The sequence below is a fragment of the Sapajus apella genome, unplaced genomic scaffold (assembly GCF_009761245.1).
Source record: "Sapajus apella isolate SASKATOON/1434 unplaced genomic scaffold, GSC_monkey_1.0 scaffold7, whole genome shotgun sequence".
NCBI classification, from domain to species: domain Eukaryota; kingdom Metazoa; phylum Chordata; class Mammalia; order Primates; family Cebidae; genus Sapajus; species Sapajus apella.
In genome coordinates this window covers 12,193,553-12,213,952 of record NW_022436947.1, presented here as the reverse complement: position 1 = coordinate 12,213,952, position 20,400 = coordinate 12,193,553, and the positions used below count along the sequence as shown (strand labels likewise).

Here is a 20,400-nt window from a genome sequence, read left to right as displayed (position 1 = left end):
AAAAAAAAAAAAAAAAAAAAGCGAAAATTTAGAAATCCTGTGGAGATAGTAAAAGGGATTCTGTCAGCCAGAGAACAAGTAGCCCCTTACCTTTTCAAACAATGATCAGAAAAGAGATTGGCAGGCATCAGGTGCCTTATGATGTGTTACACTGAACATAGCCCTTCTGTGGTATTTCTCCCAAAAATGCATAACCTGAATCTAATTGTGAGGAAACATTAGACAAATCCCAATTAAGGGTAAAATCAACTAACTCTGAGTGGAGGGTATATGAGAATTATTTACACTGCTATGATAGTTCTTAAGTTTGACGTTATTCTAAAATTAAAAGTTAAAAAAATAGTTCCTTTCTTATCTCTAAAATGCGGGTAATCATACCTACCTCATAGGATTGTCAGAGTTCAATAAAATAATAGTTAACATAGGCTGGGCTTGGTAGGTTCATGGCTGTAATCCCAGCACTTTGGGAGGCTGAGGCAGGAGGATTGCTTCAGCCAGGAGTTGAAGACCAGCCTTGGCAACATAGGGAGACCCCATCTCTACAAATAATTTTTTAAAATTAGCTGGGCATGGTGGTGCATGCCTGTGGTCCCAGCTACTTGGTAGGCTGAGGTAGGAGGATTACCTAAGGCTGGGAGGTTGAGGCTGCAGTGAGTTGTGATTATGCCACTACACTCCAGCCTGGGTGACCCAGCAAGACCCTGTCTCAAAATAATAATTATTGTTATTATATATTATATATTATATAACAAATACATAATTATATAAGGTACAGAGCTGCTGCCACATAATAGATGCTCACTAGATTGTAGCTATTATTGAAATTGTCTCTTGCCATCCTCAGGAGAGTGGGAAATACCACGGTCCTTAAAAACTATTGCAGAGTCTGAGTGTCTATAGCCTAGGGGAACCATCATCCTTCTAGTACACTAAGGGTTTATCATAGGAACCTGAACATGTTTTAATAACACGTTCTTAGATTCCTTCTCAGCACCTATCACAGTATCTAATGCATAGTAAGTGATCAATTCATGTCTACAGGATAATCTAAACAGTATTACAGTTATCACAATTTATTAAAACAGTATCACAGTTTATTAAAACAAAATTTTGTAGACTCTTGACTCTTTTTCTTTTTTAAGAGATGGGATCTCACTATGTTGCCCAGGCTGGAATGTAGTAGCTAGTCACAGGCATAATTGTAGTGCACTACAGCCTCTAACTCTTGGCCTCAAGCAATCCTCCTGCCTCAGCCTCCTGAGTAGGCCAGGACTATTGGCACATACCACCATGCCCAACTTCTATAAATCATGAATCCTAAAGACATGAATTCATTACTTACTGTGCATTGCATACTGTGCTATGTGCTGAGATGAATAAGATGAATAGATAGATGAGATAAGGTCCTGCTTTTAGAAGCACACAGGCAAATAACCACTGTGCCGCATAGTAAATGCTGTCATGTAGTTAAACAGCACATGCTTCTGTAGGAACATAAAGGAGAAATTGCTAACTGAAGAGCAAAGGAGCAGGGTAGAAAGAGACGTCAGCAGAGCTGAGTCTTGACATTTGTATAGATGTTTTCCTAGTTTGGAAGTATATTCCAGGTATAGGGAACATGTGTGTTGTTTCCAAGGAAGGAGATAGCATGGCATATTTAAGAAGCTGGAAATATTTTAATATAGTTGGCAGATGAGATACATTTGGGGGAGTGGTGCTATCAAAGGTAGGAGTCATATGTCAATAAAGTCACATATCACTTAAGTATTTGGGTCGTATTCTAATCCTGCCTTATCCTTAAGAACAGGCAGTCTCACTGAGGTATTTTAAGCAAGGAAGCAACATGATCCAAATTTCATTTAGGAAAATCACTCTGCAAAATGATTTAGAAAGATGTAAACCTATCGCTTCTCGGCCTTTTGGCTGAGCTCAAGTGTAGAAAGATGTAAACCTAGAGGCAATGAGATTGGGCCAGGGGTTACTATAGTAATCTAGGCAAGAAGTAATAGACCTAAATTTAAGCAAAGCCAGTATACATTGGAGAGGAGAAGACAGATGAAAGCGACTTTTAAGGAATTAAAGAAAAAGAGCCAGATTTGGTGACAACTTCAGTTAGGAAGAGGCAGCAAGGACATTCTTGTTTATATGGCTCATACAGTTGGATGAACAGTGATGCTATTGATCAAAATAGAAAACATAGAAGAAGAAATAGATAAGGCTCTAGGTTCAGAGTAGATAATAAGTTTATTTTCAAACACAGTAAGTTTGAGATCCTTCTGGGACATTCATGAGGTGCTATCCAGTGGCTAATTTGATCCTTAGCTATGAAGCGTCAGAGAGATCTAACCTAAAGATATAAATGTAAAAATCAGCCACCTATAAGTAGTCATTTGCAGCCAAGGGAAGAGTATGGTTCTCTACTCTGAAAGGACAGAGAAAAGAATAAAGGCATAACCATACAGAGTACCAATATCCAAAGGTTGGCTGAGGTTGAGGAGAAACAGTTAGAGAAGTAAGAGGAAAACCAGGAGTGATGTATTATGGAGTCCAAAGGATTTAGAGTTTTAAGAAGGCAAATAATGTTTAATGTAGTAGAAGAAATCAAGTAATAAGAGTCTAAGAAGTTGGGCATGGTGGTATGTGCCAGTAGTCCTGACTACCCAGGAGGCTGAGGCAGAAGGATTGCTTGAGGCCAAGAGTTAGAGGCTGTAGTGCACTATGATTATGCTTGTAACTAGCTACCACACTCCAGCCTGGGCAACATAGTGAGATCCCATCTCTTAAAAAAAAAAAAAGACTGAAGAGTCTAAGAAATTTTGGGTTTAGCCTTCGGGAGATCACTAATGATCTTGAAGAAAGCACTTTCAATGAGGTAGTTGGTTAAGTGGCTAAGGGGTACTTTCTACAGTTTCTAGAAATGCGGTCAGGGAATCTCATGGTAACCCCTGGTTCCCTATTATCAGGAAGAAATAAGTTCCGTGATGTAAAGGGACCTTTCATTTCTGCCTTGTATGAACTGAGGAAATTGTTTAGATTTTTCACTTCTAAGAATAGCCTAGCTATCTCAAGAAATGACAGCGACTTCGTAATAGCTTTTAAAGTTCTGTGTTAAAAGGCTCCCCAGCTGCCTGTTTAGGTTAATTGGTCATGCTTTATTTCAACAGTATGGATGGATTTCGACTGGTGAAATTAAATGAGGTCATCCGGCAAGTGGACATTGTTATTACCTGTACAGGTATGATAATGACATTTTAAATGGGGTGGCACTTTGGAATGCTTTTATGGAGCAAGTTCAAGATGATTGGAAATATTCTGAAAAGCCAAACTCTAAAAGCCAGAGAGAGAGAGTAGCCCACAAAGCCGGTCAGGCTTTCACATTTTTGCTAATTCCTTAGAGCTCTGACCAAAGGTCATTACTATGTAAAAAAGTTTCTCTTCACCCTTTTAAGGCAACTGTTATATCTCCATTCATCCTAGGAGATTGCTAGAGATGAGATTCAGTTATAAAGTTTTATTTGGGAAGCCAGATCTTAAATGTACACTTGATTTTTTATTTTACTTCCAAAAGTGATGTATGTTTCTCTCTAGTATGTAATTAAGGCAAGGCTAGAGAGAAATTCTTCATAGTTAAAGTGGAAGAGGTTATTATGTTAATTCCTGAAGAGGTAGATGTTGAGTTTCAAAGAAGATGCAGAAATGGCTAGTTTCCTCTAGGGTAAAATATTTATTTTATTTTTATGGTAGAACCGTAAACCACAGGAACACTGGTTTTCTTTTATAATTCTATTTTAGAGTGGGAGTCAGACAAGAATAAAAAGACATTTGTAGTTGTAGCCTCAAGGAGAGTGAGGATCAGAGAAGAGGGACCTTATGAAGCTGTTCTTGGTTCATATCAGTCCCCTGGATCTCTTTTGCTTGTTTGTTTTAAATAGAGATGAGGTCTTACTCTCTAGGCTGGTTTTTTGTTTGTTTGTTTGTTTGCTTTGAAATTTAGAAACAAATTTTATTTAAATCTGAAATATAATTCCTAAAATATCAACTTTTCCAGAAAACCATGCTATATAGTAACGCATTGCCTCTATCATATTAGAACGTGCATTAGACTCAAATACAAAAACCATGAAACAAATCACCATCCTTTGACAATTCGAGCAAAGATAAAATGTCTAAGAACAACATAGATTGACTTGCAGAGGATGGGCTGTTTTACTTCAAGCGCTGTTTAAAAAAAAAGAGCACAAATGCATGGGTTTTCAGGTATATACATTAAGTTGAACCTTTGGCACTAGGAATCAGGGCATTTTTTTCACATAGCATTAACACATGTTAGAAAATTGTGTAGTGTCAAAGGGATAGGAACCACCAGCATTCATGCAGTGTTGTCAACGAGGCAATAAAATGTTCTGCTGAATGTTTCTTCTTTGTTCTAATTACTGCATACATTGGTAGCAACTTTGAAATGAGAAAAGGAGCTTACGCTCTTTTTATTTTCTGTTTAAAACAGAACAGAAAACAAAATGAAACATAAGCCCTGTTATACATTAATGATTTTAAAGAACATCAATTTTACAAGAAAAAGACTAAGAACAAAAAGTGTTTATAGATACAGGACAAAAATGGTGAGCTGTCTGTAGATGCTCACAGGGCTTTGTAGTGGTACTCATCAGAAGCCACTTTGTAATCATTGGCAGTAAAGAGAGATGCAGAATTCTTTGCCAGATATTTTAGGAAATCATGCGCATAGCCCAACAACAATGCAAGGCTTTTCTCATCAAGGGGCGTATAGGCCAACATTGCTCCAATTCTTACAAATAATCTCAGTAGGTGTGGTGCTCCATAAAACCTGGGACATTGGAGCATCAGGGTGAGCCAAGAGGATTTCAGCATCCTGAGGCCTCTCAAATCTGTAGAGCAGCTGGCATCAGGTGATCCTCCCACCTCTGCCTCCCAAAGTGATGGGATTATAGGTGTGAGCCACCCTGCCCAGCCTGGACCTTTTTAAAAAAAAAAAAAAAAAATCGCTTTTTTCGAGTTGTAATTCATTTACTACACATTTCACACATTTAAAATGCTTACTGTTTTTTTTTTTTTAGTAATTCACAGGGTTTGTACAACCGTTGCCACAATCTAATGCTTTTACTGAGTTGTAATTCACATCATAACATTCATCCTTTCAAAGTATACAGTTCAATGGTTTTTAGTAAAGTTGTGGAACATCCCAGTTACCTAATTTTTATCACCCCAAAAGGAAACCTCTTATTAGCAGTTATTCCTTATTCCATCCTCCATAATCCTGCAGCCCTATTCTGGACATTTCATATAAGCGGAATCATAGCAACACTGTGAAAAGAAGGGGAAAAATAATAATTTTTTTTAAAAGGAATCATTCATGGCCAGGCACAGTGGCTCATTCCTGTAATCCCAGCACTTTGGGAGGCCAAGGTGGGTGGATCACCTGAGGTCAGGAATTTGAGACCAGCCTGGCCAACATGGTGAAACCCTGTCTCTACTAAAAATACAAAAAATTAGCCAGGAGTTGTGGCAGGTGCCTGTAGTTCCAGCTGCTCGGGAGGCTGAAGCAGGAGAATTGCTTGAACCCAGAAGGCCGAGGTTGCAGTGAGCTGAGATCACGCCATTGCACTCCAGCCTGGGCAACAAGAGTGAAACTCAGTTTCAAAAAAAAAGGAATCATTCAATATATTATGGTCTTTTGTGGCTGGCCTCATAGCGGGATGTTTTCGGGGCCTGCCCATGTGATGGCATATATCAGTACCTTATTCCTTTCTATTGCTGAGTAATGTGTCATTGTATGGTTATACCATATTTTATTTACCCATTCATCAACTGGTAGACATTTGGGTGGTTTTCCCTTTTTGGAATGAGGAATAATGCTGCTATGAAAATTGAATACAAGTTTTTTTATGTGGACATATATTTTCAGCTCCCTTGCATATTTTCTAAGAGTAGAATTGTTAGATCATACAGTAACTCTATTTTTAACATTTTCAGGTGGGTGTGGTGGCTCACACCTGTAATCCTAGCACTTTGGAATGCTGAAGTAGGCAGATCACTTGAGCCCAGGAGTTCCAGACCAGCCTGGGCAACATGGCAAAACTCTGTCTCTACAAAAACAAAACAAAACAAAAAATTAGCTAGGTGTGGTCCCAGATACTCGAGAAGCTGAGGTGGGAGAATCGCTTGAGCAGTTCAAAACAAAAAACAACATTTTGAGGAATTTGCAAACCTTTTTTTTTTTTGGAGATGGAGTCTCGCTCTGTAGCCCAGGCTAGAATGCAGTCAGGCAATCTAGGCTCACTGCAGCTTAATGTCTCCCAGGTTTAAGCGATTCTCCTGCCTCAGGCTCCTGAGTAGCTGGGACTACAGGTGCACACCACCATGCCCAGCTAATTTTTTGTATTTTAGAAGAGACGGGGTTTTGTTGTGTTGCCCAGGCTGGTCTCAAACTCCTGAGGTCAGGCAATCCACCTGCCTTGGCCTCCCAAAGTGCTAGGATTACAGATGTGAGCCACCATGCCCAGCCAGAATTGCCAAACTTTTTTAAAATGACTGCACCATTTTACAATCCCAATAACAATACGTGTGCCTTCTGATTTCTCCACATCTTCACCAACACTTATTATTGTCAGTCTTTTTGATATTGCCATCCTAGTGAGTATAAAGTGGTATTTTGTTGTGGTTTTGATTTCCATTTCCCTAATGACTAATGATGTTGATCATCTTTTCATGTGTTTATTGTTCATCTTCTTTGAAGAAATGTTGATTCAGGTCCTTTTCTTTGTTTTATTTATTTTTATTTTTTTATTTTTTTATTTTTTGGAGACAGGGTCTTAGTCTGTCTCCCAGGCTGGAGTGCAGTGGTGCAATCACAGCTCACTGCAGCCTCAACCTGTAGGGCTCAGTTGATCCTCCCACCTTAGCCTCCCTAATAGCTAGGACTACAGGCACATGCCACCATACCCAGCTTATGTTTTTATTTTTATTTTTTTTTTAGAAATGGGGCTTTGCCATCATGTTACCCAGGCTGGTCTTAAACTCCAGGGATCAAGTGATTACTTCTGTCTCAGCCTCCCAAAATGCTGGGATTACAGGCGTGAGCCAGCATGCCTGGCATGCTTATTTTTAAATTGTCTTCTTCTTATTGGGTTGTAAGAATTTCTTAAAACAAATCCCTTATCAGTTACATGATTCGCACATTTTTTTTCTCATTCTGTGGATTGTCTTTCTTAATGGTATCATCTGCAGCACAAAAGTTTTTAATTTTGACATAGTCCAGTTTATCTACTTTTTCTTTGGTTGCTTGTGCCTTAGGTGTTGTATCGCTTAAAAAACTATTGCCTAATCCATCACAAAGAGTTATTTCTGTGTTCTTCTTCTTCTAAGAGTTTTATAGTTTTAGCTCTGCAATTAGGTTATGATCCATTTTGGGTTAATTTTTATATATTGTATGAGGTAGTGGTCCAACTTTATTCCTTTTCAGGTGGATATCTTGTCTGGGTTTTTTTTGTGGTTTTTGTTGTTATTGTTGTTGTTTTTCTTTCAGTGCCTTCAATTAGGTTCTCTGGTCAGAATGGTAGGCAGGGAGTGGGAAAGGTGGTGCTTCTTGAGCCCCACTTAGCAACTGGTCAGTCCGCATCCTCCAGCATCCTGGATCTTGCTGGGGTCAAAGCAGTTGGATTCCACTGCTTTGGGAAGGCCACTGGCCTCTTGGTATTTCACAAGCCTCTCAGTTTTGCGGCAAGCCCATTCTTGCATTCTGTAGTCAGGCAGATAGGCCGCAAAGGTGCTGCCAAGGACCAGGATGATGGAGAAGCCAAAGAAGACTAGTTGCATGTTCCAGACATCCAAAACGGGGTCCTTGGCATAATCATGCGAGTCTGGATTCTTCTCATAGATATTTTTGTCCTTGAGATCTGGGTCCTCCTGCCAGTGTATGGTTGATTCTGGGGCTGCTTTCCTGCCACAGCTGACAGGGCAACCATGGTCCTGGAGAAGCTGGATTCCCAGTGGATGCGGGTGGCCGGGAGCTCTCACATCGCTGTGGCCACCAAAAGATGGCGAGCACTCAAACCTTTCTTCTGTTTTTAAGGAAACAAGAATGTGGTAACCAGAGAGCACTTGGACCGTATGAAGAATAGCTGCATCGTTTGTAACATGGGACATTCCAACACAGAGATTGATGTGGTAAGATCAAGTGGCTCATTACTGGGGGCTTTTTTCTCTCCTTCACAAGAAACAAGCTGGAAAATGAAAAAGCAGGGTCACAAGCCATTCTAAACATGACTATCCTGGCAGAGTTGTCCACATGTTTTCACTTACTAGCCCTATAGCCTGTGTTTGTGGAGACTATGAAGTTTCTCCATCTCATTTTAGTCATTTTAAATGATTGTCATCTTCTACTCAAGCTTGATGCCTGTTTACCTGTAAGCCTTATCTCTATGTTTAGGTTTGAGAGCAAGATAAACTCAAAACTACAGAAAGGATGCAATGGATGTGAATCAGTATGGTAGTCAGTATTTTGGGGGTGTTTGGTTTTACCATAAAGATGAGATAAGTACATTGGTACAAGGAAATAAGGAAATCTATGGGCTAGGATGATTATGTTGCTTAAGATTGACTGTGTGTACCAAATACTGTGTTTTCTTCTTTTATCCCTCTCTTTTATTGGACTAGGTTCCCCTGTCACATGTTTTCCAAACCGTAGTAATTGGGTCTGCAGGTGTCATAACCCAGCACCATTGTGTAGTACCATGTGTTCTTCAAACCCGGAAAATATATCACTTTGATTCTCTAATTTGGTTATGTTCACCCTAAAACTTTCCAATCCAAAATAGCAGTTGGTACTAATAAGTTGCCCAAGTAATAGTTAATAGAAATGTTGTCTCTTGCCGGGCATGGTGGCTCAAGCCTGTAATCCCAGCACTTTGGGAGGCCGAGGCGGGTGGATCACGAGGTCAAGAGATCGAGACCATCCTGGTCAACATGGTGAAACCCCGTCTCTACTAAAAATACAAAACATTAGCTGGGCATGGTGGTGCGTGCCTGTAATCCCAGCTACTCAGGAGGTTGAGGCAGGAGAATTGCCTGAACCCAGGAGGCGGAGGTTGCGGTGAGCTGAGATCGCACCATTGCACTCCAGCCTGGGTGACAAGAGCGAAACTCTGTCTCAAAAAAAAAAAAATGTTGTTTCTTTCTTTTTTTCTTTTTTTTTTTTTTTGAGACAGAGTCTCACACTGTTGCCCAGGCTGGAGTGCAGTGACACGGCTCACTGCAACATCCACCTCCTGGGTTCAAGTGATTCTCCTGCCTCAGTCTCCCAAGTAGCTGGGACTACAGGTGCCCACCACCATGCCCAGCTAATTTTTGTATTTTTAGTAGAAACAGGGCCTCACCATACTGGCCAGGCTGGTCTCAAACTCCTGATTGTGACCTGCCCGCCTTGGCCTCCCAAAGTGCTGGGATTACAGGCATGAGCCACCATGCCCAGCCAAGTGTTGTTTATTTTTTTTCAGACTTACCAAAGTATCTCTCAGTGTGACTTTTACTCTGGTTTTAAGTTTTAATGGCATACCTGTATTTCTCTCTGGGTAACTGGCTCAATTCAAGCAAAGCATGCTTTCATCTCCACTGAGGGCTGCTCTGATTGAGCTTTAGCATTGCCAGGTAAGGACCAGCTGATGTACTGAGAGCCTACTGGATATTATTTTTTATATATATACGGTTTCCTTTTTAAATTCTGTGCTCTATTCTTCCATTATTAAAAATAGCTGGCAGAACAACCTACCAAAGGCTCTTTCTACCCTGGGGTGTCTGAGTGACATGGCCTCATTACTCTCTCTTACCATGATATTTTGCTTACAATGAACAATTTAGTTGGTAGTTGTTTTTTTCATTTTCCTTTTGCTTAAGTTTCATTTATGTGCCATACTGCTTCTTTGCTGAATGATCAAAGATACTAGTATTTCTAAAACTGTCTAGCACATGATTATCATTTCCTGGATGACTTTGCTTCTAGAGCCCCCAAAGGGGAAAGGCCTAAAGGGAAGTATTTGTGTTATGCCCTAGGCCCTAATGGAAAACTTTCAGAGTAAGGTAAGGGGAAGGAATTTTCCTTTCTAAACCCTCAAGAACCTCTGAAATAAAAATAACTCCAAATGCAGTCATGTACCTTTTGTATTTTTACTTTATCTCATTTCACCTTTTTGACCACTCCATGAGGCATTATTCTTATTCTTAATTTTCAGTTGGGAAACTTAAGAAGTTAACTACCTCGTCAATCATATAATTGATTCAAAATGAAACCGGTGCACTGGCTAACACCTGTAATTCCAGCACTTTGGGAGGCCAAGGCAGGTGGATCACCTGAGGTCAGGAGTTTGAGACCACCCTGGCCAAGATGGCAAAACCTCATCTCTACTAAAAATACAAAAATTAGCTGGGTGTGGTGGCACACGCCTATAATCTCAGCTACTTGGGAGGCTGAGGCAGGAGAATCTCTGGAACCCCTGGGGCAGAGGTTGCAGTGAGCTGAGATTGTGCCATTGCACTCCAGCCTGGGCGACAAGATCAAGTGACACTCCATCTCAAAAAAAAAAAAGGAAAAGAAAAAAGAAACTGGTGCACAAAATCCAGAGTTTTTTTACTCCTAGTCTAGTTTTCTTTGTTTTGTTTTCCTGTGTGTTGTATTATTTTCTCCTCATGACTTGTGGAGTAACTTCAAATCATGATGGTAATCTCTCCTTCAGAGGCAGCCCAGACATAAGTAACCTCCCAGGATAAAGACCAGAAGATTCTTCACCTTCAGTTACAAATATTTTTTGTGTGAATGCTATATGCCAGGTGGTGTTCTAAATGCTTGGAGTCAGTGAACAAAACAAGAAAAAATATTTTTGCCCTCATGGATCTTATAGCTTAGTGAGAAGAAAAACAATAAACATAATAAATATGTAAAATCTATACTATGTTAGAAGGCAAAAGCACCACAGAAAAAAGAAAAAGTAGAACATGGTGGGAGAATTGAGCACTGGATTTTAATTTGAAATAGATTAAGCTGCGAGCCTTATTAAGAATATGATGGGCCAGGTGCAGTGGCTCATGCCTATAATCCCAGCACTTTGGGAGGCCAAGATGGGCAAATCACCTAAGGTCGGGAGTTCAAGACCAGCCTGGCCAACATAATGAAACCATGTTTCTAGTAAAAATACAAAAGAAAATTAGCTGGGTGTGGTGGCAGGTGCCTGTAATCCCAGCTACTCAGAAGGCTGAGACAAGAGGATCGCTTGAACCCAGGAGGCGGAGGTTGCAGTGAGCTGAGATTGTGTCATTGCACTCCGGCCTGGGCAACTGGGCAACAAGAGCAAAACTCTGTCTCAAAAAAAAAAAAAAAAAATGGAATATGATGTTTGAGACCATGCATGGTGGCTCACACCTATAATCCCAGCATTTTGGGAGGCCAAGGTGGGATGATTGCTTGAGCCCAGGAGTTTGAGACCAGCCTAGGCAACATAGTGAGACCTAATCTTTACAATAAATAAAAAAACAAAATTAGCTGGGTGTGGTGGCTTGGCACCTGTAGTACCAGCTATTTGGGAGGCTGAGGCAGGAGAGTCACTTGAGCCTCGGAGGCAGAGGTTGCAGTGAGCCAAAATAGTGCCACTGCACACCAGCCTGGGTGACAACAGAGTGAGACCCTGACTCCAGAAAAAAAATTTTTTTTTTTTAAAGATGATGTTTGAGGCAGACTTGAAGGAATTTGCCATGTGGATTTTTAGTGAATAGCATTTCAAGAAGAGAGAAAGACCTGTAGGGCAGGAGTGTGCCTAGTCTGAGGAACAACAAGGAGGCCAGTGTGCTTGGAGTAGAATGAGCATAGGGACAAGGAAGAGTGGAAGATGAGGTCAGAGGGGTAACAGGACAGATCTTAGAGGGCCTCATAGTCCATTGTAAGAACTGATCATATGCTGAGAGAACTAGGGAGCCATTGAGGGCTTATAATCTGACTTATGTTTTTAAAGGATGGCTTTTATTTTAAAAGGATTGCCCTGGTTGCTGTGTTGAGACTAGCCCAAGTTTTGCAGGTATTGCCAGGTGGCCCCCATATCTGCTAGTCACATGAGCCAAGGGCCATCTCTCACTTCTCTTTGTGTTTCTCTTGGCAGAAGGTATATGGCTAAGCTAAATGGTCCAGAAAAGGAGATGCTCAGAGGAACTTTTGAAAAGTTAAATTATTCAACCTTTGGTGATAGTGTCACAGGGCATGTAAAATGAAATTCAAGGAAATATCAAACTCAACTAGTAATGAAACCAGAATTTTATTCAGTGTTTAGCATATTTATCTTGAATCCTGCTCTGCTCTATGCCAGATACCAGTTTACTAAAGAAATGACAGTGAACAATATCCTGTCTCTCAGGGAGCATATATTCTAGTGTGGGAGACAAATAATAAATAGGTAGTTAGTTAATGCTTAGTATTGAAGAAAAACAGCAAGGTAAGGACATTGGGGATTCCATTTTAGTTAGGGTAGTCAAGGAAGTCTCTTTGAGGAGATAACACTTTTTAAAAACCTAAATGAAGTAAAGGAGCAAGCCATCCAAGCATTCTGTTCAGATAGAATGGCAGGTAAAAGACCCTGAGGTAGACACCTGTTTGATGTGTTTGAGGAACAGAAAAGAAGCCACTGTGGCAGGAAGACTGGGCGAGGGGGTCAGAAGAAGAGTTAACTCAAGGAGGTATAGGCAATGTAGAGCTTTACAGGTCATGTTAAGGACTTTAGATTTTATTCTGAAAGAAGCCATCAGAAGGTTTTGAGTAGATGAGTGACAAAATCTGACTTAGGTTTTTAAAAATTACTCTGGAAGCCAGCTGTGGCGGCTCATGCTTGTAGTCCCCAGCTGTTCAGGAGGCTGAGGTGGGAGGATTGCTTGAGCCCAGAATTTCAAAGTCAGCCTGGGCAACATAGCGAGATCCTGTCTCTAAAAAGAAAATTACTCTGGCTTTTGTATAAAGAAAACACTCTGGAGCTTGACTGATGATAGGGAAAACAGCAGGTTCTTTCAGTTATTTCTGACTCTAGGAGGTGGAGGCTTGGATTAGATGGCCAAGTGTTAGCGGTGATAAGTGATAGGTTGTGACCAATGGAATTTACTAAATGGATTGGATGCATAGTGTGAGAAAAAGACGGAAATCATTACCAGTCAACTCAGTGAAACTGTAGGAGGACGATTTGGTAAGTATCCAGATATTTTTAGTAATCAAAATTTTTAGAGGTTTTTTTTTTTCCTTTTTTAGTAGGAATTCGTATCGTAGTTTTACCTAACCTTGAGATGTTGCCTGCTGCATATTTAGGAAGGAATAGCTCATCAGGAGAGTTGGTCATTTAGAAAGCTCCATTTTTTTCTGAGAAATATGAATGCGGTGAATACTGAAGGAACCTGGAAAAGGGATTGTGCTTTCTGCTGCCTTTTTTGCCATGTCTTTCTTTTACGTTTGCTTTCTCATAAAAGCAGACCTGCTTACCCATAGAAGGCCTGTGTAATTGTAAGCATCATAATTCAGGTGGTCAAACCATTAAGTACATAGGCTTTAAACGCTTTTTCCAGTCAAAGAATGATTTAACCTGCGACTTTGTGCTTTACAGGACTAGAACTCCAGTTGTTCTCCCTGAAACAAAACAAAACAAACAAACAAACAAAAAATGGATGTGCACTGTCCAAAATTTTCTAAGACCAATTTGTGCAAGGATAATGAGTGTCCACTTTACTGTGGCATGTACACCTGGTTTGGGAAGGTAGTCTGCACAGGAATCCCTTTTCCTGGTAGATTGCTTAGTGATTGTAGAGCCACAGCAAAGACAACTGGATGTTTTTAAGAGAGATTCTTGTCAAGCTGTGCCACCTGTAAGGTAGGAAACCCTTCTGGTCTTGAGCAATGTGACTGCTGACTAGACCTTAATAGTCAGGTTATTGGAGTTCCTGGACAGTGGTGGAGATAAGTTAACCAAGTTTCTCTTCAAACCTTTTTTTAAATTTACTGCCAGGCTTTCACCTACAGCATCGCCATTCCAGTGCTCTAGTAAACTGCCTCTACTAAGCATTGGTTATTTTCTTTTTTTTTTTGAGACGGAGTTTCGCTCTTGTTGCCCAGGCTGGAGTGCAATGGCGCGATCTCGGCTCACCGCAACCTCCGCCTCCTGGGTTCAGGCAATTCTCCTGCCTCAGCCTCCTGAGTAGCTGGGATTACAGGCATGCGCCACCATGCCCAGCTGATTTTTTGTGTTTTTAGTAGAGACAGGGTTTCACCATGTTGACCAGGATGGTCTCGATCTCTTGACCTCATGATCCACCCGCCTCGGCCTCCCAAAGTGCTGGGATTACAGGCTTGAGCCACCGCGCCCGGCCCGCATTGGTTATTTTCTTATGTTCATAAGAAGTGTCCTTTCCTTGATTCTGCTGTGTCTTTCTTCCCAAGGAATATTTCCTAAGATGGGTTTTAGCTCTTTGCTCCTAGTCACCAAGATTGTGCTTGGCCTCTGGAAGATTAGGGGTATAAAACACTAACAACCTGAAATACTAAGATGAAGTCCCATCATCTTAATAAAAACTGCCATTGTCACCAACAGTATCTCTTGGTTCTTTGTGGTTATTACCCTTCATAGTGCTAAGCTCTAAAAGCTAATGGATTCTACTTTGTATATCCTTAACTTGTCAAAATGATCTATTTGCTTAAATTCATTTTTTTTTTTTTTTTGAAGACATGGTTTCACTTTGGCATCGCCCAGACTAGAGTGCAGTGGCACAATCTCGGCTCACTGCAGACTCAATTTCCCGGGCTCGAGCAATCCTCCCACCTCAGCCACCCGAGTAGCTGAGACTACAGGCGCACGCCAACATGCCCAGCTAATTCTGTTATTTTGTTTTATTTTTTGTAGAGACAAGGTCTCACTATGTTGCCCAAGATGGTCTTGAACTCCTGGGCTCAAGGGATCTTCCTGCCTTGGCCTCCCAAAGTGTTGGGATTACAGGTGTGAACCACTGTACCCTGCCCTTAAATTCTTTTGAACCCTGTATTTACAGTATTTATAACATTTATATTTTTAAATTCCAATTTTAAAATAATGCTTGCTTAGTTTAAAAATCAAAACACTATAAATATGCTTAAAATAAGCAAAAAAATTCTATAATTGAGGTTAGACTATATTGTTCTGTAACTTAATTTTTTTCACTTAAGAATAGTGACTGGGTCAGGTGCAGTGGCTCACACTTGTAATCCTAGCACTTTGGGAAGCCGAGGCAGGGAGATCACCTGAAGTCAGGGGTTTGAGACCAGCCTGGCCTACATGGCAAAACCCTGTCTCTACCAAAAAAATACAAAAACTAGCCAGGTGTGATGACAGGTGCCTATAATCCCAGCTACTCGGGAGGCTGAGGCAGGAGAATCACTTGAGCCCAGAAGGCAGAAGTTGCAGTGAGCTGAGATCACGCCACTGCATTCCAGGCTGGGTGACAAAGTGAGACTCTGTCTACAAAAAAAAAAAGAAAAATGAATGGTTTTTATGTTAACACATATATTTCTACATCTTTTTTGGAGCTTCTCACCATAGTACTTTTTTTTTTTTTAAACTAGAATAACCAGCTTAACTTTTTTTTTAAAGATTTGTATAATATTCCACTGTATGGAACTATCCTGATTTACTTAACCATTCCCTAGTTTATTTACATTTAGTTTTTTTTACATTTTATTTTATTTACAAATAAGGCTGGATTGAACATTCTTGGGCACTTATATTTCTGAACTTGAGCAAGTGTTTTTATAGGATAGGGCCCTAAAAAAGTGAAACTGATTGGTCAAAGATTAGGTACATATAAAATTTTGCTAGCTGCTGCCAAATTGCCCTCTAGAAAGGTTAAACCAATTTATGAAACTTGACATTTCGAGAAATTGTATGTGTTTCCCATCTACCTAATAAAGAAATTGTCCACACCATTAATATAGTTCTGAATGCACTGAAATATAATGGTGTATGTCTTTCCTACTAGATTGGTACTTCTTTGGGGATAGGAACCATGAATTTCTAAACTTTAGTTGAGCATCCCATTGTTTGCTTAAATAGACCCTGGGGATACAAAAATGAAGGTACTGTCTTTGTCCATAAATGGCTCACAGCCTAATAAAGGAATCCACAGTCTTATCTATATTCATGCTCTTTACTACAGTGCCTAGAATATGGTATGTACCCTATAAATCATTAATGTATAACTAAAAGTGTTTTTCTTTGTCTGAAAGCTATTTGGCAGAACTTCTTAATTTTATCAAATGAGCCAATGGGTGGTTTTGGAATATGAACTCATTTTCTATTTTAGGCATTGCCTATTGGAAGAAGGAAGGTGTTGTCTTAAGTCTACACCCCGTGGCTGTTATTTGATTGCTGCTGTTAATAAACATAACATTTTCTCATTTTCTCTGAATATACAATATACAGAAATGGAAGGAGGGTGAGCCATTGGGAGCTTTACTCTACCATTAAGCATTTCTTTAAAGGCTACCTCACATTTGCACTTAGGTCACAAAGCTTCTGTAACTAGGGTGAACCACTATCCTTGAGAAGGTGGAACCTGGGACCTTGGGATATGAGGGCAGAACCTTGGACCCCAGCATGCTATGTTTAGGACATTTGGCCTCTTACTAATCCCACTCAGCTGTGTTCCTCCTTTTCTTCTGTGTTTCTTCAGCACTTATATATTCAGTTTGCACTGTATTAATTTGCACTTGTTTGCATGTTGCTTTGTAAGTATTTTAAGGGCGTTTTTTTTTTTTTTTCCTCTCACATATGTATTGTTTTGTGTCCCCAGCTAAAGTACAAACTTTTTGAAGGCAGAAACCATGTCTTTGGTTTCTTTTGTATTTTCCATAGCACCTTGTACTGTGAGAGTGGGCACACAGTATATGTTGTGGAATGACATCCTGAGTGATCCCTCCCTGGCTGGGCCTCAGATTAAATTCCCTGAAATGGAACAGTCCTAACCAACCCAGGACAGGTATTCTCAATCTGGCATGTTGGTTGCTCCTTTCAGCCTGCTATTTGAAATGGCTCCCTTCAGCATCTTACTGTCCCCACAGTGGGGCTTGCCATGGCTGAGGATGTACTTGCTGTATGTGTTCCAGGCGAGTCTGCGGACACCAGAACTGACCTGGGAGCGAGTGAGATCTCAAGTTGACCATGTGATATGGCCTGATGGCAAGAGGATAGTACTGCTGGCAGAGGTAAGGCTGAGACTGGCAAGAAAATGCTCCCCAACAACAGGAGGGACTGCAGTACCCAGGTCCCCTCCTCCTCATGTTCTCTCATACTTTCAGCCCCTCTGTTAAGTACAAGTTTGACTACTTTCCCAATGGATTTTACTTCTAATTGTGAAAGATCTTTTCATTCAGCAATTAAGAAACTATTTTGGTTCCCCACTTTTCACCAATTATCTCGTCTCTCCATGTCAATCTACAGGTTGAGTCAGATAATGATTATTACTGTAGAAGGAATTCACAGATAGAACCAGTGCCACTTTGAGTGATGCTTATGAAGAGATAATGTCATTTGTGGGATGGTTTAATCAGTAAGCACAAAGTAGATATTCCCAACTGTAACCAGGACTATCTTCAGCAAGCTCTCAGAAAGTATATTTTTACTGATAGATTCCCTGTTTTTGAATGTCCATTCCCTTGAATTGAGCCAGATGTGTAGTAGGTACCTACCAAGATATCAATTGCTCAATTGATATTTCCCCATCCTGGCTCCTAGCTCACATTGACACTATTGACTTTCATTTCACTTGGGTTTCATGTCAATGTTTGACTACTTTTCCTTAAAAGCTCCTCTTCCCTAGTCCTGGATTCCTGACAGCTATGATGATGCCTTCTATTCTTACCTTGAAGCTTTCTCTTCTTCGGAGAAAGATACCAAAATAACAAGGAGGATAATAATACTTTTCTCAATTTTGATTTTCAGTCAGTTTTTTTCTTTTTTTATATTAAAGAACCTGAATATGAAAATGTAAAAGATAAACTGTCTTTATCTAGGGACCCAGAAGTTAGGGGTTTTTAGTATCCTTACTGTTCTCTTCACCTTTTCCTCACTTTATCTTCTCCGATACTTTAGGGCATTTGTAAAGGCACTGAACTATTTCTTCACGAGGAAGGAGTATATATGAGGAGGAGATGGGCAGATTGCCAAATATGCATTAGTAGCTTTAATGTCAGTCTGCTGCCTGGTGACTGACTTCTAGCTGCCCTAGGAGGTCCCACCTGGTAATTTTGGTGACAAAAGCAAGTACCATGGGTGTTTTTGGCTATATGGTTGAGCAAAAAGGTGGTCAGGCTTCTTAAGAAACAAAATAGGAAAGGCTGGCATTGGGGGCAGTTTCTAGTTCTTCTGCTGTCTGAATCACCAGCTCAAAATACAAGGCTGACAAGGCTGTCTTTGAATTCAGAAGAAACTAACTGAAGGAGAAGCACAAAAATCATCACAGCTATGGTAAAACGCCATCTCTACTAAAAAAAAAAAAAAATACAAAAGTTAGCCGGGCATGGTGACACATGCCCGTGGTCCCAGCCACCTGGGAGGCTGAGGCAGGAGAATTGCCTGAACCCAAGAGGCAGAGGTTATAGTGAGTCAAGATCATGCCACTGAATTCCATCCTGGGCAACGGAAGGAGACTCCATCCCCCCAAAAATATCATCACAGCTTTCTAAATCCAAAGATATCTCCCCTCACAACCTGGAGAGATTGTCCCCGGATTTGAGTGATCATTGTTTATTTCAGAATAGTCTTCCAAAGGAATGCTGATCCTCAGAAGGGGAGGATATTTTGTTATAGAGAGTGGAAAGTTCAAGAGAAATACACTGATATTTGGCGTAAGCTTCAGTGTCATATGACCATCTGTATTCCTTTTAAATAATTCCAGAAATCTTTTAGCTATTAGTTTCGTCAAATTTTCCAGAATTTTAGTAGTTTCATTTAAATGTCAGTTGGTTAGTTCTTATATATTGAACAGCTGCTTTTTTTCCAGCAATGTTAGTTGGGAAGTGCTTGGAAAATGGCAGTCATGCTTCTCTTCCCTCACTTCTCAAAGGCCAGCGACTTGGTCCTAATCCATTTGTGTCTTCACCTTTGATCACTAGGGCCGCCTGCTGAACCTAAGCTGCTCCACAGTGCCTACATTTGTGCTGTCAATCACTGCTACTACTCAGGTAAGGCTTCCAGAGTGAGACAGCAGTAGTCTGGAGAGGGTCCTCAGACCAACCGGGTTTCACTTTCTTGGGTAAATTGCCATGAATGGCACATCAGCATCCATCTCTCTGCTTTTCTAGGCGCTTGCCTTGATAGAGCTTTACAATGCTCCTGAGGGTCGCTATAAACAGGATGTCTACCTGTTGCCCAAGAAAATGGGTAAGTATTTGCTCTTCCATCTCCATCCTTACCAAAGTAGTTCAGAGTCTGAGGCTAAAGGAAGTTGGGGGCATTAACTTTCTTAAGAATAGGGGGATAAAAAGGTATCTTCATCTTGTAAAGTAGGAGTTAGGATTCCTAGGTTCCAGTCCCAGTTGATTTATCCCATTTTCTTTTTATTTGTTTTATTTAATTTAATTTATTTATTTATTTTGAGACGGAGTCTCGCTCTGTCACGAGGCTGGAGTACAGTGACCATGATCTTAGTTCACTGCAACCTCCGCCTCCCGGGTTCAAGCAATTGCCCTGCCTCAGCCTCCAGAGTATCTGGAACTACAGGCATGTGCCACCATACCTGGCTGATTTTTTTTTTGTCTTTTAGTAGGACAGGGTTTCACCATGTTGGCCAGGGTGGTCTCGATCTCCTGGCCTGGTGATCCACCTGCCTCGGCCTCCCAGAGTGCTGGGATTATAGGCCTGAGCCACCACGCCCAGCCTTTATCTCATTTTCTACTTGTGTTGCCCTAGCAAAGATGTGACATTTTGCTGTGATTTAGTTTACCTGCCTGTGAATTTTAAGGATTTATTTCTCTTAAAGTATCTTTATTTGGGAATCTCAAAGGAGGAAAAAAAAAACTCCCTTAAAAAAGAAGAATCGGGCCGGGCGTGGTGGTTCAAGCCTGTAATCCCAGCACTGTGGGAGGCCGAGGCGGGTGGATCACAAGGTCAAGAGATCGAGACCATCCTGGTCAACATGGTGAAACCCCGTCTCTACTAAAAATACAAAAAAAATTAGCTGGGCATGGTGGCGTGTGCCTGTAATCCCAGCGACTCAGGAGGCTGGGGCAGGGGAATTGCCTGAACCCGGGAGGCGGAGGTTGCGGTGAGCCGAGATCGCACCATTGCACTCCAGCCTGGGTAACAAGAGCGAAACTCCGTCTCAAAA

The 20,400-nt window shown here is 40.8% G+C and overlaps 1 protein-coding gene across 6 annotated transcripts in view; it reads left to right on the top strand.

Moving 5' to 3' along the window:
* AHCYL2 (adenosylhomocysteinase like 2) overlaps positions 1-20,400 on the top strand; it is a 204,375-nt gene that overhangs the window by 179,072 nt on the left and 4,903 nt on the right. For all 6 annotated transcript variants that reach the window (XM_032276007.1, XM_032276006.1, XM_032276008.1 and 3 more), the window contains exons 11-15: positions 3,165-3,235; positions 8,108-8,202; positions 17,180-17,278; positions 19,187-19,255; positions 19,376-19,454. In XM_032276007.1, coding sequence (XP_032131898.1) covers positions 3,165-3,235; positions 8,108-8,202; positions 17,180-17,278; positions 19,187-19,255; positions 19,376-19,454 — 413 coding nt within the window. The remainder of the gene's footprint in view (positions 1-3,164; positions 3,236-8,107; positions 8,203-17,179; positions 17,279-19,186; positions 19,256-19,375; positions 19,455-20,400) is intronic.